This window comes from Marmota flaviventris, chromosome 12, assembly GCF_047511675.1.
Source record: "Marmota flaviventris isolate mMarFla1 chromosome 12, mMarFla1.hap1, whole genome shotgun sequence".
NCBI lineage: Eukaryota > Metazoa > Chordata > Mammalia > Rodentia > Sciuridae > Marmota > Marmota flaviventris.
In genome coordinates, this window is record NC_092509.1 from 22044566 (window position 1) to 22072253 (window position 27688).

General features: G+C 36.8%; 1 protein-coding gene across 2 annotated transcripts; it reads left to right on the forward strand.

Moving 5' to 3' along the window:
• Nucleotides 1-25780, forward strand: Rbm17 (RNA binding motif protein 17). Of its 2 annotated transcripts, none has more exons than XM_027944851.2 (12): nucleotides 1-175; nucleotides 5425-5562; nucleotides 9725-9841; nucleotides 14097-14263; nucleotides 15812-15909; nucleotides 19194-19250; nucleotides 20404-20545; nucleotides 23394-23557; nucleotides 24523-24596; nucleotides 25053-25151; nucleotides 25262-25334; nucleotides 25488-25780. In XM_027944851.2, exons 2-12 carry the CDS (start codon nucleotides 5440-5442, stop codon nucleotides 25589-25591), a joined length of 1218 nt encoding a protein of 405 aa, XP_027800652.1. In that variant the 5' UTR covers nucleotides 1-175; nucleotides 5425-5439; the 3' UTR covers nucleotides 25592-25780. The 2 variants fall into 2 exon arrangements, with proteins under 2 accessions (XP_027800652.1, XP_027800653.1); XM_027944852.3 differs by lacking the exon at nucleotides 1-175 and adding an exon at nucleotides 4055-4176.
• The last annotated feature ends 1908 nt before the right edge of the window (nucleotides 25781-27688 follow it).

The following is a 27688-nucleotide window of genomic DNA, read 5'->3' on the forward strand; positions in this document are numbered from 1 at the left end:
GACGCGCTCTCCTGAGGCCCGCGCTCCTTCACCCTACGCCGCGGACCGCCCCGCAGAGTCAGCAGAGGTTGTGAGTGGCGGTGGGCTTCTACGGTCGGCGGGTTTCCGCGGTGTGCGGCCAGGCTCCGCGCAGCCGCCGCCGTGGCCCATGGGCAGAGTCGGCCAGGCAGGCCGAGTAAGTTGCGCTCCGACGGTTCTGGCCGGGCGGCCTGACAGGATCGGGACCCGGGACCCGGGGCGGGTGCGCTTTCCCCGGCGGCGCGGGACTTGAGGTCGCGGCTTTAGGCCTCGGCATCAGGGGTGGGCGTATTTTGGCCCGGCGGCTGGGTCCGCTGGCGGCCTCTCTCCGCCTCGGGGTGGGTCCCTGGCTTCCTGCGCGCCGCGTCCCGGCCCCCGGCTCCCTCGCCCGCCGCCTCCACTGCCTCCGAGCTCCTCGGGCCTCGCCTCTTCCTCTCCTCGGGTCTGTGTAGATCTCTTCAGGACTAACGAACGCGTCTTTCTCTTCGCGGGCCACGTCCTGACGAAGCCGCCCATCACTGGACCCCAGTGACCTGGACCGCCCCCTCTGTGGCCTCGCACAGCCGTCCAGGGCTCGGGGAACGGAAGGAATCGAGTCGCTTCTCTCTGAGAGGCTGCGGATGTTGGCGTCTCTCGGGAAACCGGGGCGCTCTTGGACGCGGGAGGACGGTGGCGGCCGCGCCACCGCTGTGGCCCTGGTTTTAAAGCGGTGTTTTAGCGGTCACAGCCAGTGCTCGGACGGTTTTTGAGCATCCCTCGTCCCCACTGTGTGCTGCCACCAGGGGCTGCAGGTTGAATGAGCTCTGTCCCTGCTCTGGCGTCTGGTTTCTAAGACGAGGCTTGAAAACTCAGGCCTGTTGGTCTGAGGAATAGAGTGGGATCTAGAAAGGCTTCAGAGAGGAGGCGATGCGTATTTTGAAGCTTGGAAGTGTTTTGTTAAAAGGGCGAAGTGGGGGAAAGATCCCCTTCAGAGGAAATAAGAGCAGAAGTTAAGCACCGCAGGGCATTTTGGAAACTTCAGGTAAGGCAGACAGAAGGGTGAAGGTGGCCAGGTCAGCTCATGGAGGACCTCAGAGGTTGATAGGGGAGCGCCTTTGAGTAAGGTGCGTTCGTTCTTATTGCTGGAGCCAGACATATGGATTGAGAATTAGGATTTCCTAGATAAGGGCAAGATTCTGCATCTCCTCGAGTGGATGGCTAGATGAGCACTGTCTTCCTGCAACAGGTGGAGGGTGAAACCCAGTTACCCGTTTTTACTGGAAAAAAAGATTGCCGACATTTTGAGTGGAATAACGAGTTGTAGGAAATAGGAGGCAACATGTTGGTAACCCAAACAAATAACGTTTTATTTTTAGAGTTTAATAAGCGGTGTGCTGCATGCTGCACGGTTTAGGACAGTGAGTAGGTTGTGAGATAGAAAAAATGAAAAAGTAAAACAAGATGTAAAAGAAACATGAACAGAGAAGAGCAGCTTTGATTGTGGGGTTCTGTGGAATCAAAGAGCCTTTGTAGAGAAATGTTGAGAGAATCCTTGTACATTCCTAAATGTAGCTTTGTATAAGCTGGCATTTTTTTCATCTGGTTTGTTTTAATTACCTTCCAGCTTCTCCCTGCACATGAATTTTTCAGACCTCATTCCATCAATAACCCCTCAAACCCTGCACGATAGTAAATAGGAGGAGGCTGTTTTGTTACACACACAAGTTATAGGTGACTCTTAGAGGTTTGTAGTACACTCAGGGCTGTTATTTTGGTAATAGCAGAGCATCAGAGTAATAGGAAATACTAAAGTGTGACAAGTGTAGCAGAAGAAGAGTTACAGGAAAAATTGTTAAATTCTTTTAAAAAGTCATAAAAACTATACATGAGACAGATGCATGTTATAGTTGTATATTGGGTGAACATCAAAGTGAACCATGCTTCTTATTTCCGTTTCTGTTTCTTTCTGTGTACATTTGCCATATTCTTCAGGCTTCATTGGTGCAAGTCTCATTTTATGCTTGAATATTTATTTAGTGATTAAAAAAAATTTATTCTTACCAAGCCTACTGCTTTAGGTGTTCAGATCTCAGACCTGCACTCATTATTTAGTTGTATGGTAATGGTAGTTTTCTTTCATTAATTTGTGTATACAATTTAAGTTTTATTACACCAATTCTACTTACCTGTGTCCTTAGAAGGCAGATCTGTAGATCTTACTATTTCATGATAACCTGTTTTAAATAGATGAATTGGCACATTCTATCCATTCTCTGAAACACTTACAAAATATTTATACAGTGCTTACAATGTTCCAGGCATGTTGATAAGCTGGAGATATAAATATGAAGAGTTAAAGAATCCCTACCTTTCAGGGGTTCATTGTATAGGAAGAGACAGATGGGTGTAAACTATTAGGCAGCAAAATATACAAAAACTGCTGTTGTGAATACCTAGTTATATTCAAGGAAAACTAATCATGGATAGTTAATTTTAATGTGGGGGTAGTAGTCACTGAAGACTTCTAAGATGTCCTTGGAAAAAATAAGTGAGATGCTTCTGAGAAGATTTCTTCCATGTTCTTTTCTCCTGCCAGTTGGACATGTTTTGAAAAACACTTTGCAGCTTAAATGGAATCTTGAAAAGTCATTCATGTTTAATTCTGGTAGGAACATGTTTATTGTTTCTTCTTTAAAAATTTAGACATACTTGAAAGATGAAGTGATCAACACTTAGTGCTGCCATAAACAAGAACTAAATAGCAGATATTTTAAAGAATTATAAAAATCAGCTACTTGTATTTATTTATATTTGATCTTGGCTTCTTACAGTATATCCAAATGTTAAGATGTTCTGCTTTTTATTCCTTAGCACTGGACTTCATGAAATAAATATGTTATGTCATCTAAGTAATATTACATTAATTAGATTAACTTTGGGTCTTGGTAGAGTCTTGTTAATGCACTTATATATCATTGGTTGCAGTGGGGAAAGTTAAAGTATGGTATATTCATAAATGCTAACTATATACACATCTTAAGAAATAGATGAACTCAATCTAAGTAAATAAACTTATATAAAAAAAGAAAGCAAGGTAATAATGAGAACAGGATTCAGGGGAAAAAATATCACATAAATAGAATAGGGGGTTTTATGATAGAGTGTGTTTTTTTTTGTCCAGAAGTGTTTCTTTTGAAGAAATATTGAGAGATACATATCTAAAGTAGAGTTTGGTTTGGGTTGCTTTTTTTTTTTTTTTTTGGTCATAACTTTGTTTGTGACTTTCCAGAAAGCATTACTGTTTATATTTGTTTTTCAGACTGCATTTGTCTTCTCTTGCCATTTCAAGAATAAAAAGGGGGTTGAGGTTGTGGCTTGGTGGTAGAACACTTGCCTCACACATGTGATTTTTGTGAGGTTTGATTCTCAGCCTCACATTAAGAAAAAAAAAAAGTCCATCAACAACTAGTAAAAATATTTTAAAAATAAATAAATAAAAAGGAACATATGAGACCATGATTTGTTAGGCTTTAGTTTGGTAACCAAATGAATTAAAAAAAAAGGCTCAAAAGATTAAGTTAGATGAAAGGTAAAGTCATTTTTGATGTAGGTTTGAGAAGTACAGTGGTAACGTTGGGCATTTGGTATTGTTTTTCCTTGCTCTGATCTGTTTTTTTTTTTTCGGGTTAAAGTTCAGGGATGTGTATCTATAAACAATGAGTTTTGAAATCTAGGTGAGCTGGAAGAAAAGCTGAAACAGAAACCCAGAAGCCATTTGATGCAGTGATCTTCCTTCTGGCCAAAAATCTCTAATGAGATGATTGGGAGGGCTTTGCAAGTAGAGAGTACATTTGGCCTAATTACCTCTTTAGTGCTGGGTTAGACATTGATCTTGGTCTGGGAGTAGAGCAGTGGACGGAACACACTGGATTTTGATTTTCATGAAATAGTTTACAGTAGGATAGTTTAAAATAGGTTTAGAAATAGATCCCCAGGGGATTCCCTTTAAACCTTTCAAGGCATGATTGTATTTCAGCTGTAGCTGCCAAGAGATGGAGTTCATTACTTCTTGATTTGGCCTTACTGCCTTAAGCCTAGTGTCACAGTATGACCAAACTTTGACTTTGGCTCTGAAAGCAGTGGGCCTGCCCTGTTGGGATACTGCTGTCATCTGAGCTGGTGAGTATAGGATAATCTATAGATTTGCCTCCATTTTTATCCCATATACTCTAATAAAGCCAGCTTCAACACTTCTTGTTTAAAAATTAAAATTAAAATGGAGAAAGTTTGAGTAATTTCAGGGTTCACGAATGAAGAAATGAAAGAAACCTGGGGGGAAAAAAAAGCAATTGTTTCTTAAAGTACTGACTTCATTCAGTAATGAGACCAGAAAAGCCATTCTGAGCCAGTAAAAGTTTATGTGCTCCTTGTTCCCTACCTAAAGCAATGTGGAACTAAGGTCAGAGAAGTCACTGGGGTAGCATCCCCTTAGAATATCTATAATGGGAGGTCTGAGAAATACAAATTCACCAAAAGGAAATGTTTGTCCTGAGTCAAACTCCAACAGGTGTGTGTGTGGTAGGGGAGTGTAAATGTACTGATAACTACATTTAATATGCCTGGCCTGAAAAGGTTTAGCAAGTGCTTAACCCTTACCATTTCTTTTCCTTTCTTTTTTAAAATTTATTTTAATTAGGTATATATGACAGCAGAATGAATTTTGATTCATTATACACAATTGCAGCACAACTTTACACTTCTGTGGTTGTACATGATGTATAACCCTTACCATTTCTTGTTATTACTATGAATTTCTCTGTTTTGCAAGGGTATTGTATATTGCAACAATCTTATGTAGATTATTGATTATCTCTGGTTATGAGGAGGTCACAGTATTTAAGATACAGTGCATCTACTCCCTCAGAAATCATAATGTACAAAATTACAGCATTTGTGAAATGATCTGTCATCTTTTTCTTTTTTTTCTAGGAATGTGTTTTAATTTTTTTCCTTATTGTGCTAAACCAACTTGGTAGCTGGTCTTTTATATAAAGTTTGTACTTTTTGCCATTAACTTAAATGAAACTTAAAATATTGGCTGTATATTTAATAATGCCATGAATCTTGAACTTCCATCTTACCTCATTATATTCTGTAGAACTGAAGAATTTTACTTATGAATTACTTGACTATATGATCTAATAGAAAAAAATTAACTCTACAGGACTGTTTGTGAAATGTTGCATGAGTATAGTTTCATGTATTATTAGGAACCCAACCTTGGTGATATTAGGGGTCTTGGCCATTCTTGTTGAAGGACCCTGGACCTTTTACCTCTAAAATTTCATGGCATTAATTGTCCATGAAAAGGTTCAAAATCTTTACTGTAGTTTATGTTTTTTAATCTCCATACTGCTTCTCTTTCAGCATTAGACTAAAAAGATGTCCCTGTATGATGACCTGGGAGTAGAGACCAGTGACTCAAAAACAGAAGGCTGGTCCAAAAACTTTAAACTTCTGCAGTCTCAGCTTCAGGTGAAGAAAGCAGCTCTCACTCAAGCAAAGGTAAAAACAAGCCCAGAGAGGGAAATCAGAAGTCTGCAGAGCATGTTCCTCATTACGGTTAAAATAGTTTGGTTTAGAGTGTTCTGCTTTTTTATTGGATAAATAATATGAGATAGTCATGGGGAAGAGGTATGAAGTATTTAAGATCTCTTTGCTTTTCCTGATTCTTGAGAACTATTTCCTGGAATAAGAATGAAGAAAAATAGTGCTCTCAACTTTTCGGCACAGTGAGAGCACTATTTTGAGCACTATTATTTCGTTAATAAATGCTGATTTTATAGCTATGATCCTGACATTTTGGTACTTTCTGGTTCTGGGCTGGGGCCTCAGGAGTGTGAATTCTTAAGTAGCATCCTTTTGGTTTGTTGCAGGTGCTTTAGAAGAAGCTCTAGAAAATAAGCTATTGTGTATACATCACTGGGGCTCACATGGTTATGAGTGTATCAGGCTTAGGTAGTCTGGATGGGAATTGCTTTATTTCCTGTTGTGTATGTGTAGCACATGGCAATATCCTTGAAATAATTAAACATTGAAAACACATATTTAACTAGGTAGTTATTAAAATGTTATTTTTTTGTTGAATATTTTTAGGAATGAAAATGGTATTATGCTTTGCTTATTGTTTAAGGGTCCTTATGTTTCAGAGCACACATCCGTAATAGAGATTATATTCCCTCTAATGGGGCTAATATCCGTCTTTAAGGGATAAAAAGATCTTGTTCTTTGTATTTATATTTGTGTATAAGAACAGATATAAATATTATACATAAATATGTAGTGTGTCTTTAGTTTTAAAATGTCACGGAGCAGGGGAAAATGTATTAAAAGTCTCCTTAAGGTGGGTGCATTGGAACATGCCTGTAATCCCAGTGATTTAGGAGGCTGAGACAGGAGGATCCAAAGTTTTGAGGCCAGCTTCAGCACTTGGAAAGGCCCTAAACAAGTTAGTGAAATCTCAGAATAAAAAAGACTAGGTGTGGCTCAGTGGTAAAGTACCCCTGGGTTCCATCCCCAGTACCAAAAAAACAAAAAACAAAAAAACCCACACAAAATCTCTTTAACAGGGGAGGCAGTAGTGAAAGAAAAATTTTGTAGGAGATACACACTGAAATAGTTACTGATAAAATTATTTCATATAGGATTTCCTTCAAAATAACCCAGTCTTGGGCAGAGGAGATAGGGCTGTAAAGGAAATAAAACTGAGTTGATTTTTAAAATTCTAATTATTTTTGTTTTTCATTTATCACAGCATCAGTAGATACACTGAAGTACTTATATTCAATTGTTCGGTATCACAGAGTAGGAGTAGGATACCCATAGTGGAAGCAGCACTGTCTTAAAATTTGTGTTTGTTTTTTCTGTTCTGTTGATTAGTTTTGTTGTTGTTTGTTTTTCTCTAAATTTATCATTACCAGATTGAGGTATTTTGAAGTTAGGTTTTTTTCTCTTTTTTTTTTTTTTTTATTTTTATGTGGTGCTGAGGATTGAACCCAGGGCCTGGCACATGCTAGGCGAGTGCTCTGCCTCTGTGCCACAACTCCAGCCCCAAGTTTTTTTTTTTTTTAAACTGTGGATTAGACATAGGGGTACTTTACCACTGAGGTATATCCCCAGTCCTTTTTATTTTTTATTTTGAAATAAGGTCTTGCTAAGTTGCTGAGGTTGTCCTTGAACTTTTCGATTCTCTTCCCACTACTTTTGTTTTGTTTTGTTTTGTTTTTTGAAGAGACATTTGTTTTTTAAAGCAAACTTTTTCATCGCAAGTGAAAGAAAGGTTAGCAAAACAGAGTTTTAAAAATTTTAAAATCTCTTTAAATTTCATGTAAATTTTGCTTTGTACATAAGGAGCATAATTAAGGTTTTAGGTTATAATACCAATACCTTTTCATGTATTTCATTCTCCCCTCCCCCTTGTGGTATTGAGAATTGAACCTAAGGATACTCTGCCACTGAGCTACATTCCCTAGCTCTTTTTATTTTTTATTTTGAAGCAGGGTCTTGCTAGGCTACCCACGCTGGCCTTGAACTTGTGCTCCTCCTGACTCTGCCTCCCAAGTAGCTGGAATTACAGGTGTGTGTCCCCACTTTGGCTAGTATATTTTATTCTTCAAAGTCTAATCTTTTTTTGTGAAATGACTCCAACAGGAAATTTTAATATTTATTAACATAAACTTTATCTCTAAATAGATATAATTATTGAAATATCTTAATGGATGGTAGCAAAATAGGAAAGTAGAAGCCAACAAAAGATATAACTGGACAGACTGAGTATAAAATACTTCTTGGAGGTTGGGGATGTAGTTCTTGTCTACATGCCCAAGTCACTGGGTTCAATCCCCAGTACCACTCCCCCCCCGAAAAAAAAAATTATTTATATAATTCTTTTTTGCCAACCTAAAAGTTGACAGGTTTTGCACCCATTTTTTTAAATGGCAGATAATTTGTTTCTTCCTGCCCGCTGTAATTCTTCCTTACTTTCTGTGTCTAGCAAGTCCCACCATTATTAACTCTTATACATGCACACAATTATAACAGAATAATTTGGTCTGTTTCATTCCCTAGTACCTATGCTTTAATAAATTGTTTTTATATGAAGTCTAAGCTCTCGGTGTATACCCACTTCAGTGTTTACTTCAGTCTTTTTAATTTATATTTGTCTTTTTACTTCTCCAAGTATTTTAATGTCACAAATCTCTTTTGAGATTTGAGATTTCCAGAAGATTTTAATTGGTTAAAAAAAAAAAAGTTGCTTGATAAATCATTTTTACTTTCTAATATAAATTTTGAGATTACTATATGTATGGTTTTTTTCTTGAAGGGAAGTTGAACTACATTGCATTGATTCTCAGGCTGTTTAATGAATTACTCAGTATTAGCTTAACCTAAGCAAATGTATAAAGGTATTTGATGGAGAAAAGTTTACCTGTAGGTAAAATATGGAACTGTGGTTTCATTTGTATCTCTTTTTAAAAATACATGCCAAATAGAAAAATCATGATCCTAATAACACCCCCTGTCAGTTAACTTTTGGTGTTCACTTTATGATTTACATATTTGATCATTGGATTACGTTTTGTTGCATATGAGTCACCGCAATTCCCGGGTACCTGATAAACTGGTAGACAGCATCATACACTATGTCTGCTGGTGTATTGCAGATGAAATACACTGTCCTCACTGTGAAGTGTTCTGAACTAAGAGCCTTATCCTGAACCAAATCAAACCTCTAATGTCCAGTTTTCAGGAACAGGGTGAAGAAGAATAAGTTAAACTAGATCACCAAGAAGTTATTAGATCCAGATTATGCAGCATTTTAAAAGACAGTATCAGAGGAAAAAAAGGAAGGAGATGATGGTGGTAGTAACTACAGAAAAGAAGAACTGTTCTAAATCAAGACCTTTATAAATCAAACTAGTTTCATAAACTTTGATAGAATCCTGATTTTTTTTGTTTCAAAAAAAGACACATTATATATATATATATAATTCAGTTTGGAAAGTCTGAATATGAATTGGATAGGAAATGATACAGAGGCATTATTGTGGTAAAAGTATTTTGGTTTCATGGGAGAATTTTCTTAGTTTTGGGGAACAAGTTCATAGTAAAAGAGGTAGGGAAGGATTATATATCCTAGCGGGAGAGAAAACCCCACTAATCCTTAAGTATCTTTTGCCCGTTATATCAAAACATACCCATTCTTTGTGAAAGAGCCACAAAATTAAGGTGTAATGTGCTGCAGATTTATCATCCTGTGGTTGAAAGAGCTTTCACATTTTTCACATGTAAATTTAAATCACTGGGACTAAGTTTACTATAAACCTTTCAGAAAAACTGGAGGAAACCTGGTGTTTCTTAACAGATTGAAGAAAACAGTGTATGATTCCTGGGTGCTTGGCCACTCCTGTGATCCCAGCTACTGAGAAGCCTGAGGCTGGAGGATTTCAAGTTTGAGGCCAGCCTACATGACTAGCTAGACCCTGTCTCAAAATAAAATTAAAAAGAAGTGTATGATATAGCAATGATTGACTAAAAAGGCTGTTGTTTTGAGATTATGATTTTCACATGTCTCAAAAAGTTTTGAGACCAGAAAAAACATGTTGCAAATAGTATGAATTTTATTTTGAAACTTCAGTGTGCTTTTTCTTGTTTGTGATGATTTTAGAGCCAGAGGACAAAACAAAGTACCGTTCTTGCCCCAGTCATTGATCTAAAGCGAGGTGGCTCATCAGATGACAGGCAAATTGTGGACACACCACCACATGTAGCAGCTGGCCTGAAGGTAAGCCCGTATACCCCTGTGTACCTGTGATCTTGATAACATTTTCCTGCTTTTCATATAATTTTGTTTTACATGTGTGTCACTCTTTAATAGATTGTCTATTCAATAGGCCTTTAAATAGTATTATTTCCAACTTAGTTTTTGCTTTTGTTTTCTCAATTTAAAAACATCTATTTAAAATAGTTATAGAACAATTAGAAACTAGAGATATGCAAAAAAGAAAAACAATTTTTCAGTCCTACCCTCCAGAAATTAAAAACTTTGAATTTCAGAATGTCTTTCTATTATATGGCTTCTCTGCATTCTTCTCTAATTTGCTTTTCTCACTTAACATTATCTGCATTCTCTTCTCTAACTTGCTTTTCTCACTTAATGTGTTATGACTATTCATGAAATATAGGACTGTATGATCATTGTAATGGCTTCACTGTATTGCCTAATATGAATGTACTATAATTTGGATGAGTTGTTTCTAATTTTTGCTGTCATCAACAGTGTTGGTGCTTATTGTTTTACTGTGGATTAAAATAAAGAGGTTTATTAAAATGAAGAGGTTTAGAGAAAAACACAAAATCTTCTACCACACCAACCTTTATTATCCCAGTGATTTTACGTAAGCTTAAAAACAAACAGATATGGTGAGCTCTCTATAAGCTGGGTTAATAAGGATTTAAAAGGATAACTCAAAATTATTAAAACTGGGCAGTATAAAGTACAAAGAATTTAGTATAAACTGTAGTTAAAATATGTCAACTCTTTAGGTATATAGTTATCTTTCTACAGGTGGCATTCAAATAATACAACTGGTAGTTTATAAACAGTCCTGTGCTTTGCACAAAATTGCTTGACGAAAGTCAAAAGATTAATGATGGATAATGCTATTATTGTTGACTTTTTCCAAGCAAAATACCCCTGCCATGGTCCCTATGTCATGGTCCCTCTCCTCCTTCCTTCATTAGAAAGGGCCAATCAGACTGAGAGACACTGTCCTGGCTGCATTCTCTCTCTCTCCCCCGCCCCCCGCCCCCCCAGGGTTTTTTGCTTCTTGCTTTCATTCTGAGATAGGTGGCCGCTTAGCTCTTGGTAACCTTTTCTGGCCACAGAAGCTGGTGCTGCTTCTGAGGGCTATAAGTCCCTCAAGAGGACAGATACCTCCACCCTCAGTGGAAGTAGCTTTTTGCTGATTCTTAGTCATTTAACATTTCTTTTTCTCATAAATTTGATACCTATTTTTTTCTCACTATATCTAATAAAAAATTGGTTCATCATCTTTTTGTAATTGTAATTCTAACACCTATAATATTGTTTTCCACTACCACCCCACTTAATCAGAAGCATTTTTTTTTCTTGTTACACAGAGTTTTCATGACTGATTTTTAATGGTAAAATATACTGATCAGGTGAATGTATCAGAATTTACACAAGTATATCCTAACTTGGGAATCATCTAGATCTGCTTTTTCATTGTAATTACTTATATGTTAACACTTTAGTGAACTCTACAGAGAGCTTTTGCTATGTTTATAGTTATTTTTGGGGGGTTGATTTCCTAAGGTGGCAATTAAGAGATCAGTTATTTCTATGGTTTATCAGTTATTTCAGTTTGTTTTAGGTCCAGCTTGTTTCTAACAGTAGTCAGTATCACCTACAATATATCAGTATTTTAATTTTATTACACTCTTCCCTCCCCAGTTTGGGGGTTTTCACATTTTAATTTTTTTTAATTGAGCAAGCTGCTTTATTCTTTTTTTTTTTTTAATTAAAAAATTTTTAGTAGTTGGACACAATACCTTTATTTATTTTTTTGTGGTGCTGAGGATCGAACCCACTGCTTTGCACGTGCTAGGCGAGCGCTATACTGCTGAACTACAACCCCAGTCCTGCTTTATTTAAAACATTTGAAAAAGGGTGGTTTAAGTCAGGCTTGGTGATGCACACTGTAATCCTAGCTACTTGAGAAGCTGAGGCAAGAGGATTGCAAGTTCGAGGCCAGCCTTGGTAATTTAGTGAGACTTATCTCAAATTTTTATGGGGGTGGGGTCAGTGAGTGCTGGGAATGTTGCTTAGCATTAGAGCATTTGCCTAGCATTTGTAAGGTCCTAGGTCAACCCACAGTACTTTAAGAGATGAGAGCGGGTCATTATTAAGCTTAGCAGGGTTTATAATGTAAAAGTTGTTTCCCTGCAAATTTTGAAATGACAAAGAATCAACCTTCATGTTGACAATTTGTTCTCTTGGGTACATTGTGATAATAGTGTTATATATATTGAGTGAGTGACTGTTAATTCACTCTCCAGTCTTAATGACTAAAAAGAAATTTCATTTATGTGCTTGTCTTTTGAAAACATCTTCTATTTGAATACGAATTTATGGCTTCTTTGGGAGCCCCTTGTTAAATTTTCCAGTCATAGGACCTAGATGGTGATTATGGTTATTTTCCTGATCACTTTTACCAGATTATAAAGGTTCCTAATTTTTAGTCATAAGGAAGTGGTTTGCATTTGTTTTTAATGCAGAACGGCAAACCTCAATAGTATAGTACAGTAATAGTTAGATTTAGATCTGTTGATATTGAATACAAGCTATGTTGATCATATAAAGTTTTTAAAAAATATTTTTAGTTGTAGATGATAACAACACCTTTATTTTATGTATTTATTTTTATGTGGTGCTAGGCAAGTGCTCTACCATTGAGCTACAACCTCAGACCTCATATCAGTTTTGATCTTCAATACAAAATACGTTTTACATACAGTTTTCTTGGCTGTGATACTACTGGATAGTGTACTTTCTGAAAGAGGTAAAGACTTGAACATAAGTGTTCAAGGACATAAGGACACTAATTCTAACCTGTGCTTATCTGTGTAAACCAATGAAAGCAACTTATTTTTAGAGATAAGGAAGAGTTATGCTAAGAAAGCTAAGAAAAGAACGACTGGAGTCTAAGGAAAGTTGTTGCATCTAAGCTCACAGGTTGAAGCTATCCACCCATGGTAAAGTTTGTTTCAGTAGTGTGCTTTCTAGTCACTTGTGCCCTTCCTTTTGTTTTTCCAATTTTTTAAGGCTACTCCTTTTTCCTCAAAGAACAGTCCAAGCTTCTAGAGAAAATACAAAATGCTGTCATATCTAATCTTAGTGGGCCTTAAAAATTTATGATGCTGTAAACAAAATTATGTCTGTGTCAAACTTGGTGCCTGAAATGCAGTGAGTATTCCAGAGGATTTAGAGCAAGAGGATACTTTCTGAAATCAGTGTTATTTCCATGTAAACAGAGTCTAAAGTTATTCTACTGAATGATGACTTTAAGAATGATTGTTGTTTGTGAGTTTTTTTTAAAGTTATTCAATGCTTTTCATAAATAATTTCTTCTCCCTCCCCCACCCCCACCAATCCCATACTAGGGATTGAACCCCAAGGATGCTTTACTACTGAGTAACAACTTTATTACTGAGTTCCCAGCCTTTTTTATTTTTTATTTTGAGGCAGATTTCTGCTAAGTTGCCTGGGCTGGCCTTGAACTTATAAGTGTGCACCTCCTGGCAATAATATTTTTTTGCTTCGAAGAGCTAGTGTCTAAAATTTTAGTTAGTGATGTCTTATATAGGAGTTCCTGATAAATGCCATAGTCTATTGCCGCGTCCGGCTAACGGAGCCGAGTCCGGCGAGGGACGTCGGGGTTAAAAAATACACAGGACACCAAGGTTCTTCATCCAGGAGGGAGCGTGTGCGCGCTTTATTGCCAGATTTGTTCCCCTTATATATCTTTTTAACAGCTGCAGGAAATTACTCAAAAGTGAGGAGGGGAGAGTAATAACTGCGTCCTTGGGTTACCGTCACGTCACCATCCCCTATCAGGAGGCTCGAACAGGTCAAGATGTTCCCGAGACACATATGTGCGAGGCGGATAAACAGGGAACCGCGAACCGCAAGCCCGCGTCATGGCCTTGTGAGCTGGCCACATTGACATGCATAACAAAGAACTGGGGGTTGAGTCCCCAGGGGCCAGGGCGGGCCTGCTATCAGCAGTCTATTATGAAAATAGTGCTAAATTAAGAGGTGGCATTCTCTATCAAGGTTCTGCTGCCACCTAGCTAGGTATGGTGTTCTTAGGCATTTGTTTTCCCTTCTATAAAATTGTATTTGGGTCCTACATGATCTTTAGGGTCTCTTTTATCTCATTCTTGACCTTAAAATTCTTTAAGGTAACTTTGAGATATAAATATGATATTTACTTTGATATTTTTACCTTCCTCAGGACCCTGTTCCCAGTGGGTTTTCTGCAGGGGAAGTTCTAATTCCCTTAGCTGATGAATATGATCCTATGTTTCCTAATGATTATGAGAAAGTGGTGAAGCGCCAAAGAGAGGAACGACAGAGGCAACGGGAGCTGGAAAGACAGAAGGAAATAGAAGAAAGGGAAAAGTAAGATTTCACTTGGATTTGAATAATTTGCTATTGAAATGTTCATTATAATATTAATGAATGAACTATAGTCCTAACTTTAGAACTGAAGTTAGTTACCATGGTTACCATGATTTGACTAATCAGCAGAAGGAATCACATTGTTTTTAAGAATTTGTTGTTATATCCCACCCTGATAGCAAACTAGAGCAGTTCCTTTGGTGGTGGTGGGAGGGGGGATAATAATGGAGATTGAAGCCAGGACCTTGAGCTAAGCACTCTACCACTGAGCTACACTCCATCCCAGTCCTTCCAACGGTTGTGGGTTTTTTTGTTCTGTTCTTTTTTAAGTAGTAGATGGGCACAATACCTTTATTTTATGTATTTATTTATTTATTTAAAATTATTTATTTTTTAGTTATAATTGGACAAAACACTTTTGTTTTATTTATTTATTTTTATGTGGTGCTGATGATTGAACCCAGGGCCTCGCACACACTAGCAAGTGCTCTACTGCTGAGCCCACAACCCCAGCCCTATATATGTATGTATTTTTATATGGTGTTGAGGACCGAACCCAGTGCATCACACGTGCTAGGCAAGTGCTTTACCACTGATCTACAACCCCAGCCCTTCAGCAGTTCTTTTATAAATGCTAAAAAACTAATGTATAAATTTTGGGTAAGTTAGAAAAATAAAAATCTGATTTTGAAGGATATTTTCCCCCTATGCTATGACTCCTAAAATTATAACTCTTTGAAATACTTAAATATTATTCTTTCTAGTTTTGAACCAGATGGAATTTTATTTTTCCCCCAGTACTGGGGATCATACCCAGGGCTTTATGTGTGGGAAGCAATACTCTCCTGCTGACCTATATCCCCTGCCCTCAGATGGAATTTTTTTAAACTTATATTTATGTTTTTGAAAAGTATGGATAAGTATTTGTATTTTTAATTTTTTAATATCAAATTATTAATATATTAAATGCTAATATTTTGTTTCCCATATGTTGGATCATGAGTAAATACATATCCTAGAGAATTAAAATTAATTAATTAAGCTATTACTATATTTATATGCTTTAAAAGTCAAGAAAACTTTTTTGCAAGTTATACTTATGTACCTATTTTTTCCTTTGTTTTTTGCTTTGTTTTGTTTTGGTACCAGAGATGCCACCACTGAGCCATATCCCTAGCCCTTTTTATTTTTTGAGACATGGTCTCACTAAGTTGCCTAGGGGACTCACTTAAGTTGCTGAGGCTGGCCTTGAACTTGTTATCCTCCTGCCTTTGCCTCCCCAGCTGCTGGGATTACAGGCATGTGCCATTGCACCTGGCACCTATTAAGTTTTGTTCAGTTTATCTTTGAATTTTTCTCACTTTTTATACTTTTGCTACTTTAATCTTAATTGGTTGTTGTTCAACCCCACCTCACAAATTAATAATTTATTGTGAAAGAGGTTTTAGATATTTTCTGGCCAAGAGGAAGTCAAGTTGACTTCATTCCAGCTTCATATCTGAAAATTGATTTATCCGTGATAAGTATTGGTTTCCTTTGTTATCACAGGAGGCGTAAAGACAGACACGAAGCTAGTGGGTTTTCAAGGCGACCAGATCCAGATTCTGATGAAGATGAAGATTATGAGCGAGAAAGGAGGAAAAGAAGTAAGGCATGAACATAAATAATGTTTAATATGGCACAGTCCTTCTGTTTGCACACTTAATTTGATGAATTGTTCATTTGACATTGTTTCAGGTAATTTTTTTCTTTAGAATCCCAGCAGTCTACAATTGCATAACAGTTTCAGCTTATATTGTTTTCTCATATATTATCCTTTGGGCTTCGCAAACTTTCTAACATTTATTTATTACTTTGAAAGTAGCATAAAATCTGTTCCTCTACTTTTCCTTATCTGCAGTGCAGTGATTTTGCCTCTTTTCTAAAGTCTAGTTGCAGTTATTGTCAGCACTGAATCAAGACACCATCTCCAGAGCATGTTAATAACAAACATGCATGGATTTGAGGAAAACACTTGGTTTCTTGGAATGTTGCTTTCTTTTACTTGTCACCAGGGAAACAGGAATTAGCACAAGGTGCTTTGTAAGGCCCCTTCCATCACTACAGTTTGTAAGCAGAATTGTAGTTGTATTTAAGATATATTCTTGGAGTTGGGGCTGGGCCTCAGTGGTAGTGCACTTACCTGGTATGTGTGAGGCACTGGGTTTGATTCTCAGCACCACATATAAATAAAACAAAGGTCTATCAACAATTTAAAAAAATTTTTTTAAAAAGATATATTCTTAACTACCAGCAGTATGTAAGGGGATTGAGAGAATGGAGAGCTTAGCTTCTAAGTTCATGGTGTTTTGATTGCTGAGATTTCCTTGATTTAGTTGACTAGTTTGGTTGACAGATTTAAGTTTTTTTTTTTTTTTAGTTGTCAATGGACCTTAATTTTGTTTATTTATATGAGGTGCTGAGAATCGAACCCAGTGCCTCACACATGCTAGGCAAGTGCTCTACCACTGAGATACAACCCCAGCTCCCCAGATTTAAATGTAAATGAGGGATTTGACATCTTTTATTTGTATACTAGATAGGAGGCGCTGTTCTAAATACTTTTTGTAGATAATCTCCTTTAACTCACTCGCAGGCTCTTTTACCTTCTCCAATTGTAAGGGTGAGAGACCTGGAGGCATATTTTTGCCTTATCCAAGATCTTTTTTTTGCCTGAAACTCTTGTTATAATATGGTATCTTTAACACAAAATCTATATGAGTAATCTCATGAAGCTTGTCATATTGCTACATATGTAATTTTGTTATATGAAGAGCAGTTTGGCTGAGAATAGTCTTCCCAAGCATAAAGAAAAGGGTGTTTTAGGATGAATTTAAATTTTAAAAATAACCTGTTGAGTTAAAAGAACAAGTTTATGATTTAAAACTCAAATTCTTAAATGTAAATTGTGAATTAAATGCATTTATACTTAACTATATGCTGAGCCCTATTAGCCACTGTAATTTTTTTTAAATGAGGTGTAATGTTAACATTTGTTAAGTGCATCTGTTTTTATCAGTTGTTGTGTTACACATTTTATGTCCATTATCTTAATCAACGTTTGTTTTTTATTAACATGTTTTATAGATTGAATATTTGTAGATCTCCTTTTTCCATTTTAAAAATTGACTCTCTTTCTTGGAAGGAGGTGTGCTTTCTATATTGAGGACTTTTTTTTTTTTTAATTTATTAAACATTATCGAGAACTATAGTTTCTAATGAAAGGCTTTGTGTTTGACTGGCTTTTGGCTAACATTAGAGAAGTAGCAGCATTATATTCATGATGTACACAATAGTCCCACTTTACCTCCCTTTCATTTCCTGAAGTTTTGAGTTACTTGTTGTCAACTAAGTTCTGAAAATTACTATATAGTGCCATAAGGTATTCTGAGAGAGATCATATCACATAACTTTCATTATAATATATTGTTATAATTATTCTATTTAACTATTGTTAATCTCATTGTGCCCAATTTATAAATTAAACTTTATCATAGATATGTGTGGTATATGAAAAAACATAGTCTTTGTGGGGTTCATTGTTATCTGAGATTTTAGATATTCATTTGAATGTTTTGGAATATACCCTTGCAGATTATTGTACTACTATCAATAGTTGATGCTTATATTTTAACCTGATAGTAGCAAGTTTTCAGTATACTGAAGTTACTAGCACTAATTTTCTTGTCAGGGTCCATCAGTAATCACTCTTGGTCTTAATAACAAGATTGAAAAGAAATATAAGGGCTGGGATTGTGGCTCAGCAGTAGAGCGCTCGCCTAGCATGGGTGGGACCCGGGTTCGATCCTCAGCACCACAACACATAAAAATAAAGGCATTGTGTTGTGTCCATCTACACCTAAAAAAATAAATAAAATATCTAAAAATAAAAAAAGAAAAAGGAAAAAAAAAAAGAAATATAAGAAGGGTTTTTTTTTTTTTTCAGGTTTATATTTCTCCTTAAATAATTGCTGTCATTCAGTCCTGTCAAATTATTATGCATCTATATTGTCTTTAGAGTAATTTCCATTGTAAAACATTTTGTGTTCATGCAGAATACTTTTGTAGCCAATTTTAATTTGTATTTTAAAAAATTATTTCATTGATGGTTAAGCCATATGCATTATGTATAGTTTATCCCTAATAAAAATTTCTTATAATCTCCATTTGTGTCCTTTGATTGACAGATGGCAAATGGAAACAATCTCTCTCATCTTTTGGTTCTTTTGTATCTACATTTTCCATCCAGAAAACACAAGCAGGAATAGTGACAATATCTAACGGGTTTTTCAGGAACCAGGATCCACACTTCCAATAGATGCTCTGATAGATTCACTCTGATTATTTTCTCATCTGTAAACTGGAAACCCCTGTTTCCAAGGGTTATGAAGCCTAGATGAGCTCATGTATATGCTAGTCATGTATGTGTATCTTATTACACAAGTGATAAGTTATGTTACTTTGAGTTATTCTCTTTAAGTAACTACTGGTTCTCTGGATTGTGTAGTTTTGCCTAAAAATTCACTTGGTAATTATATTCTGGGACTCTTGAGTGCCTTTTGAAAAAAACAAAACAATTTTGTCTCTAGGTGTTGCCAATTTTTATGTGGTGCTGAGGATCGGTGAACCCAGTGCCTCATGTGTGCCAGGCAAGCGCTCTATCACTCAGCCCCAACACCAGCACCAGCCCCAGTTTTCTGTATTTTTCATCTTATCTTTAGATGTTTAATCTAAAAGTAGATATTAGAAGGAGGGATGAAGTAGCAGCTCTTTTCTGCTTCTGGGAGTATGGTATGGGTGGATAATATGACAGTTGAATTGTGTCACAGTTCTTGGGATTCTGGCATCTGAAATGTTTTCCCTCCTTTGATCACTACATTTGTTTTTCCAGGTATGGGAGGAGCTGCCATCGCCCCACCTACTTCTCTTGTAGAAAAAGACAAAGAGCGTATGTAGATCCTTTTCTCCCCCACTCCCTACCCCCCAATACAAATTTTTAACCCAGTTGTGGGAAATCTTAAGCTTGAAACCCTCAGTTTCCTGAATTTAGAGCAGAACAACCTGCACACCACTCCCCTAGCTCTGACCTTGGAGGCTGCAGTGGTTTGGGGCTATTGCTCCCTTACATCCCTGATACTTAAGCCTTTTTAATACTAAGCTCTGAGGCTTAAATTTTTATAGAGTAGAATCCATTTTTTTAATCAATTTTTTTCCCCAAGATTCATGTTAGGTTCATTAGGAGTTGAGTATATTCATGACCTTCCACAAGAGGGCAGTGCCTTCCTTTGTTGATCTCCCCCCCCTCCCCATTGTTTCAGAACAGGTGAGTGTCCTTTTAGATACTTTGCCAAAACATGCCCTCCCACCGCTTATTCTCCCACTGAGCTATCCAGAATTTGGGGGTTAGTAGTAGGTTTTTAAATATCATGTTGACCATTTCCCCATGCTCTGGGTTGGGCCATACTTAAGCTGTCATAAGAAAATATAATTATCCATGGTATTTTTAAATACCTATTGTACTATTAAAATATCATTAAATATCTGTTATGTGAAAATAATTGACATACAGTAAACCCCAGTTGAAAACAATCTCTGGGAATGAGGTCAGGCATCTGGGTAGTTTAAAGCTTCCTTTTGATTCTAATGTGTAATGAGGGTTGAAAACCATTGCTCCAGTGTATGGTCCCTGACTCAAACAGCTTTATGATCTGTGAAACTAATGAGATAATAAGTTGGAGTCTTAAGACAGGTACACAGATGCTATGGGAGTCAGCTGAAAATTATATGGTATCTCTTTGGCGCATACAGGAAATCTTAATGATTTACACAAGAATTGTCATTTAAATGAGGACTCCAAAGGATATTTCATTTCATTCGGATGTCAGAGGACATTTAATGGGGATCTGAACAAGTAGAGGCAGTTAGAATCAGAAGGTTATTCTACTTTGGGTTAAAAAATATAGAGACTATAAATTGAGAGTTTTTTCTTGTGGTAAACAAAAGTGTTGGCTAAATCATTTCAAGATAATTAACTGATACAAGTACAGTTTCACATAGTTTTGGTAGTATTTTTGTGAACCTACTTTATTTTTCTCCAATAGTACCCCGAGATTTTCCTTATGAAGAGGACTCAAGACCTCGATCACAGTCTTCCAAAGCTGCTATTCCTCCGCCAGTATATGAGGAACAGGATAGACCAAGATCTCCAACCGGGCCTAGCAACTCTTTCCTTGCTAACATGGGGTATTGGTTTAAGTGTTTTCATTTAAGAAAGTGTAAAAATGGTTTGAGAAACAGTGTAAAATAATGTTGGGGCTGGGTGTAATGTCGCATGCCTGTAATCCCAGCAGCTTGGGAGGCTGAGGCAGGAGGCAAAAAAAAAAAAAAAAAAAATCAATTTTACAAAGCAAATTCAAAACCAACTTAAGCAAAAGTGAGGTGATAAGCATCCCAGTGAGACCCTGCCATTCTGGTTTATAGGAGAAACTTTGGGTGTGTTCAGTCACATAAGTGCCTTGGTCAAGGATTAGTGTTCAAGTTATGTGAAGTACATTCCAAGATAGTACAGTTTTCTCCAAAACAGCTAATACAAGTTTTGATTGATTTAGATGTTATCATTATAAGTTTCTGATAATTTCTTATGTCCATTTTTATAACATTTGAAAAAAAAAAAAAGTGATTTAGAGCTTTCTTCAGTTATCTGTAAAGGGTAAGTGACATCTTCTTTTCCTGACAAAATAGGTCATTTGTGGTAAGGTCATGGTTATATACTATTGACTTAAAACCTTGGTCTAACTCAGTGGTATAATGTTTGCTTAGCATGCGTGAGGTCCTAGGTTTGTGGGTGGGGGTGGTAGAGCAAAAATTGGACGTTTGTTTGCCAGGGTCTAAAAATCAGTTTAAGGTTGGTATTCAGATGAGATTTATGAATTTTCTTAAAAATATCTTTTAGCTTTTGATAGACCTTTATTTTATTTGCTTATTTATATGTGGTGCTAGGAATCGAACCCAGTGCCTTACACATAGAAGGCAAGTGCTCTACCGTGAAGCTACATCTCCAGCCCCAAGAATTACGATTTTTTTTTTTTTTTGACCCTGCTGGATTTGGCATTTCAGATAAGAGAATCTTTTATATTATTTACTCTGATGCTGTGAAGGGGCTATGAAGCAGTGTCACTGAGGTCTTTGTTTGTGTTGTTTGACAGGGTGCTGCCTGTAATAGAAATGCTACTAATGAGACAGTCATACTTGATAATCACAGTGAGCCACTGTACCTCTTTGCATCTGCTTTGGTTCTCAAAACCCTCAGGTAGCTGCTGAGTTAAAGTAGATGACTGGCATTTGTGCATCTCAGGAGCATTTTGAATTCCTGAGTTTCTTTGTGTTCTATATCCTAGACCTGTGCAGTTCTATGTGGTCACTATTAGCCATAAGTGGTTATCAAATTAATTTGAAAAACAAACACTTAAACTTTAGTTCTTCAGTCACAGTAGTCTTATTTCAAGTGTTCAGTAACCATATGTGATTAATGGTTACTGTATTTGACAGAGTAGATGCAGAACATTGCCATTACTGGTGTAAGTTTAATTCCCTTTTAAACAAGCGTTAACTTATTTAATATTTAAATTATATTAAGAAACATGCAGTGTGGCGGGTGCGATGGCGTATACCTATATTACTCCAGCAACCTGGGGACCTGAGGCAGGAGGATTGCAAGTTCAAGGCAAGCCTGGGCAGTTCAGTGAGACCCTGTCTTAAAATAAAAACAACAAAGACTAGGGATGTAGCTCAATAGTTGAGCATCCCTAGGGTCAATCACAGTACCCCGCTCTGCCTCCCAAAAAAGAAAGAAACATGCAGAGTGGATGGGGCACAATGGTACATGGGCACCCAGTTACTTGGGAGCCTAAGGAGAATTCCAAGTTCCAGGCCAACCTGGGTGACTTAGAATCTATCTCAAAAAGGACTATGGATATAGCTTAGTGGTAGAGTGGCATATGTGAAGCCATGGATTCATTCCCTCATGCTACCAAAAAGAAAGTAAGATACAGTTCCTTCTTTTTTCTTTTTCTTTTTTTTTCTTTTTTTACCCTCTTGGAATAGCTTGTTCAGAAGACAATCTAAAAAGAACTAAATACATAAAAAGGTAGGTATAATTCTAGTGGAAGCAAGGTTTTGTGATTCAAGCCTAAGCAGCAGTCTTTGTTGGAAAGTGCCCTTGAGACCACCAGGCACCTCACAGTGGAAGGTGAAAGGTTTTAGGCTGTTCAGCCCTATTTACTTATTATTTTGAGACAGGATCTTGCTAAGTTGCTGAAGCTGGTCTCAAACCTGTGATTCTTGAGCCTCAGCCCCTCAAGGGATTTGGGGGTTAGTAGTAGGTTTTTAAATATCATGTTGACCATTTCCCCATGCTCTGGGTTGGGCCATACCTAATCTGTCATAAGAAAATATAATTATCCAGTAGATGATCTCATAAGGGTTCTTTCATTTATAAAAAAAATCTTTCATTGGAAATATACTGTTATTTAGAAAAATATAGTTATCTTCATTATCTGAAATTTCATACTTATATTTTTACAGACCACTGTTTTAAGTAAGTCTAGTTATAGGATATGTAGTAGTACAGATCCAGGAACACATAAGAAGTCTAGTGTTTTTTAACAGGAGTACTAGCGAAACTAGCATTTCCCCGAGAGTTAACCAAAGGATATCCTGGATTACACTTACATTTCTTTCTTGTCTTTTTTTTTTTTTTTAGTACCGGGTATTAAACTCACAAGTAATTGACCACTTAGCCACGTTGCCAGCCCTATTTTGTATTTTATTTAGATAAAAGGTCTCACTGAGTTGCTTACGCCTCAGCCTCCTGAGCCACTGCAATTACAGGTGTGTTACCACACCCAGCTTGTATTTCTTTGATCTAAACAGCTTCCATCTGAAGGCCTACCCATTGTTAATTGTATGTGACCTCATCAGGACCTTTGTGGAATTTATACTTTCTCTCTCCAGGAGATTATTGTGGTGTCCAACTTATACTATAGTTGACAATATCTACTGTAAGGATCCTTATCCATTTTCCCCCTCCTAGTGGCACAGTAGCACATAAGATCATGCAGAAGTATGGCTTCCGGGAAGGCCAGGGTCTGGGGAAGCACGAGCAGGGGCTGAGCACTGCATTGTCAGTGGAGAAGACCAGCAAGCGGGGCGGCAAGATCATTGTGGGTGATGCCACGGAGAAGGGCGAGTCTCAGGGTAAGTTCACAGAGAAGCCTCGATCCTTCAACCCAGAGGGAAAGATCAACCCTCCCTTCTGGCAAAATACGATAATTTGTGAATGATGCACTTCTACTTCTGTTTGGGAAGGCAAGAATCTTGAGAATGATCTTCATTTTTCAGAATAGAGGTAGAGAAAATAAGTTCATACCTACCTTGACTAGACAGAGTCCTTTTAACTTGATAAAATATTTGTTTTCATAGCATGTAGATTAGAGACATGCACATTTTATCAGTGATTATATCTGCTCTACCTCCATCTTCTTCAATAGCTCTTTTTTTTCCTGTCTTTTCATTATAGATGTAGTTGCTCATTTTCTTAGAGATTATTTGCTCTATAAGATCTTATATTACTTTGTAGTCTGTTCTAATTGGTGTTTTTATTTTCATTTGATTCTTATAGTCAGTTTTATACTGAGAACATTTGGGAATGAGACAAACATAGCATTTTAAGTAAAAAATTTGAGTTGATTTTGAGTTAACTTAGCTGAATTCCCTTTTCTAAAATAGGAAAAAACACTTCTGGTAGCTCTATTGCATAGCTTATATAGGAAGCAGCCAGTCAGTGTAATTGTTAGTACCAAAAGCCAACAGTTATCCCAATTTGTGATAATATCTGAATTAGCAAGTGGCTAGATAATTAACTGCTTATTGTCCTAGGCTAGTGATCTTGGACTTTTAACTCCAAGGTAAAACTCACCAGTAAGGGTTGTAATCCATATGCTCTGTCAGCTCTTCGGAAAGAGCACAAAATTTCAGGTAATGGTAGACGCTAGAAACTTCCAAAAAATATTATGAAAACATACCAAAGCAAAGCAAATGTTTTGTAGCAGAGACTGATTGTATAGATGCTTGTATGTCTTAGTGACATAAATAATGGAGATTGCTGTTGGAATTAGTCATTATAATAGTTCTATAACATGTCTCACGATGTTTTGATACAGATGCATCCAAGAAGTCAGATTCAAATCCATTAACTGAAATACTTAAGTGTCCTACTAAAGTGGTCCTACTGAGGGTAAGAAGCAAAAGAAAGGAACCCCTGTCTACCTTGATTTTTGTGTCACCCTATTCTACTCTATCCCATATGCTTTCACCTCTACCAATATAAAAGTTAAAAATGAAACTGAAAATAATACTTTTGCAAATAATGCCTTTGGGGATCCCATATAATACTGATTTTTAGATTCGTTTCTTAGCTAAATACAGTGTTTGAGACATCAGTGACCAATTACTTTAAAATACTTGAAATTGCTAGAACTTCCACTTAGTTCATTCATTTTGGTATGATGTAACTTTTCAAAGCCTAATGTTTGTGTAAAGGAATGCCATCTTTTGGGTGCTTGAAGGATAGATTTTTATTGTGTCATTTGGGATTAAGAACAGTTGACACTGAAAAATATTCTTGATTATGAAACTGTTACGTATTCGTAAATTATACTTGTTAGTTGATTTTTTGTTTGTTTGTTTATAGAACATGGTTGGTGCAGGAGAGGTAGATGAAGACTTGGAAGTTGAAACCAAGGAAGAATGTGAAAAATATGGCAAAGTTGGAAAATGTGTGATATTTGAAGTAAGAGGGTTTTGGGTTTTTTTGTTGTTGTTGTTATTGTTGGTAATATCTCAACACAAGTAATATCTCAATTGATAACTTTACTCATTGTACTTTAATTTCTTTTCCAGATTCCCGGTGCCCCTGATGATGAAGCAGTACGAATATTTTTAGAATTTGAGAGAGTGGAATCGGCAATTAAAGGTAAACTGCATAGCTAAATATTAAAGAATTTTTAAAAGTTGAATTTGTGACCCTAATCTTTGTAATTAAAGTTATTATTTGTTTATTTTAAAGTTAATGCATTGTCTTATAGGATACCTGTATTAATTGACTGTCTTTTTGTTTGCCTTTTAGCTGTTGTTGATCTGAATGGGAGGTATTTTGGTGGAAGGGTGGTAAAAGCATGTTTCTACAATTTGGATAAATTCAGGGTCTTGGATTTGGCGGAACAAGTTTGATTTTAAGAACTAGAGTCATCTCTGATGATCCCTAAATGAGCTGCAGACTGAGCAAAGACAGAAAAAGGCAATGGCCTCTGTGGCTGTTGAATACTGAGACTCTTGGAAGGACTTCTAAGATATATGTTGATTGATTTCTTTTTTATTTTGTGATTTTTTTAATATAGTATAAAAATACTTTTAAAAATTCTTGTGTGCTTCTCTTTTTTATTGCTAACTTCTGGGTTGATTCTCTTCTTGATTGGGATTTCATGGTAATTCTCAATTGCTTCAGTGATGATGCAGCACTTATATTTTTAAGAAAATCCAGAAAGTGCTGGGACTTGGGATTTGTATTAAATTATCCCTTTTCTCTCCCTCTCCCCCGCCCCTTTTAATAAAGCCTGCAAGTTACTAGACTGTAGCTTCATAAATTCTATTATGAAGTATCATCTTGGCAACCTGCCAAAGGTAAAAATGTCTGTTTTCTCTTACAAATTCTTAGTGACTCCAAGAAAAACTCTTTGCAGCCTGAACTAAGGTTAAAGAATAGTTCAGATCCTACCATGACATGTTTGGATGAATCATTTGTGGTTAAGCTAAGTTAGAATGTAGAGTTCATGATGGGTTTATGAAGTATGCAGGTATGGAAATCGGGAGTTCAATTTCTATTCATATTGAATTCCTGCAGGAGAAGAGAGGACTGGAGGGGTTGCTGCTTGTGTCCTAGTCTAGGGGTTTATATAGCACTTGAGTCAACACTATTAGCCCAGATTTATGCTGTTCAGCATTTGGGAAAGTACCAGTGCTATTGGTACTTTTGAACATGGACTTATATTCAGGTCTGCCCCACTTAAATTTTCCCACTATTCCTGGGAAGTGGAAAGTTGAGGTTGTCAGATTGTGAATGATTGGGGTTCCAAGCTTTGGCACTTTGTGGAACAGGCATCTGTACCAGCCTGCACCTGGATTGCCTTGGCATGACAGGTTATTACCCCTGGCTCACCTCAGCCCTGCTGTAGCCTCTGCCTGTGCTTGCCACCCGTGTTCCACTGTTCCACTACCATTTCTTAGTGGGGATTATTGGGCTGGCTATGCGAGTGAGCAGCTGGGGAGCCATGTCACTAGTAGGTACATTGCCCAACTATGTTTTGGAAATGGCAGATTTTCACTGGAAAAATTTACAATAATGTAAATTCTATTGGATGTAATTTCAAAATTTATAAAAATTCAGCCTTGTCAGCTACCTAACTACTGCCAACCAAATATAATTCTGGAATTGTGGAAAATTGTGCCTTTGAAGTGCATTTATCTAATGGCTTAAAAGTTTAGCAGGATCACAGAAGAGGAAACAGATAAAAGTATTCAGTTCTGAGGTTCATTGCCAGGGCAAGAAGTATTTCAAGAAACACTCCTGCCTGTGATTTGTACCTTGCATTCCCAAGGTACAAAGACTTTCTTGAAGTGGCAACTAAAGGACGTGAGTCTGTGTTGTCTCTTTGGATTATTATGACATGAAAGGGTATTGCCACCTTTAGGGAGAAAGAATTTGACATTTCTTTACATCCATGGACTTGATTTGGAGACATAAGGAATATTCTGACCCTTCTTAAAAAAAGAATTTTCTACTGTTTTTATTAACAAAAGCAACGTTTTATCTTAAGTATTTTTTGTTGATGGACCTTTATTTTTATTTATTTGTATGTGGTGCTGAGAATTGAACCCACTGCCTCGTGTGCTCTACCACTGAGCCACAACTCCAGCCCCTCTAGGACATTTTTAAAGACAGTAATCAAAAACAACCTTGGAATTTAGATAGTGTTACCTTTGGAATTAGGTATATGAATATTAATGTGTATACCCTTTTGAGTTTACAATGTGTGCTTAAGGTATAAGTTCCAAACTGCTTTTAGTGCTTGTCTTTTTTTTTTTTTTTTGCTTTTTAATAATATTGTTTATTTACATTAGGTAGCTTTCCCTTACATGATCAACAACTGGAGAAATGCAGATGACTTCATACCACTTTGATTCCTATTACCATGGCACAACTTAGTGAATATCTTTCTGCTCAGTCTCTTTAATTGCTCTTTTCTAGATTATCCGTAACTGCATTCATCA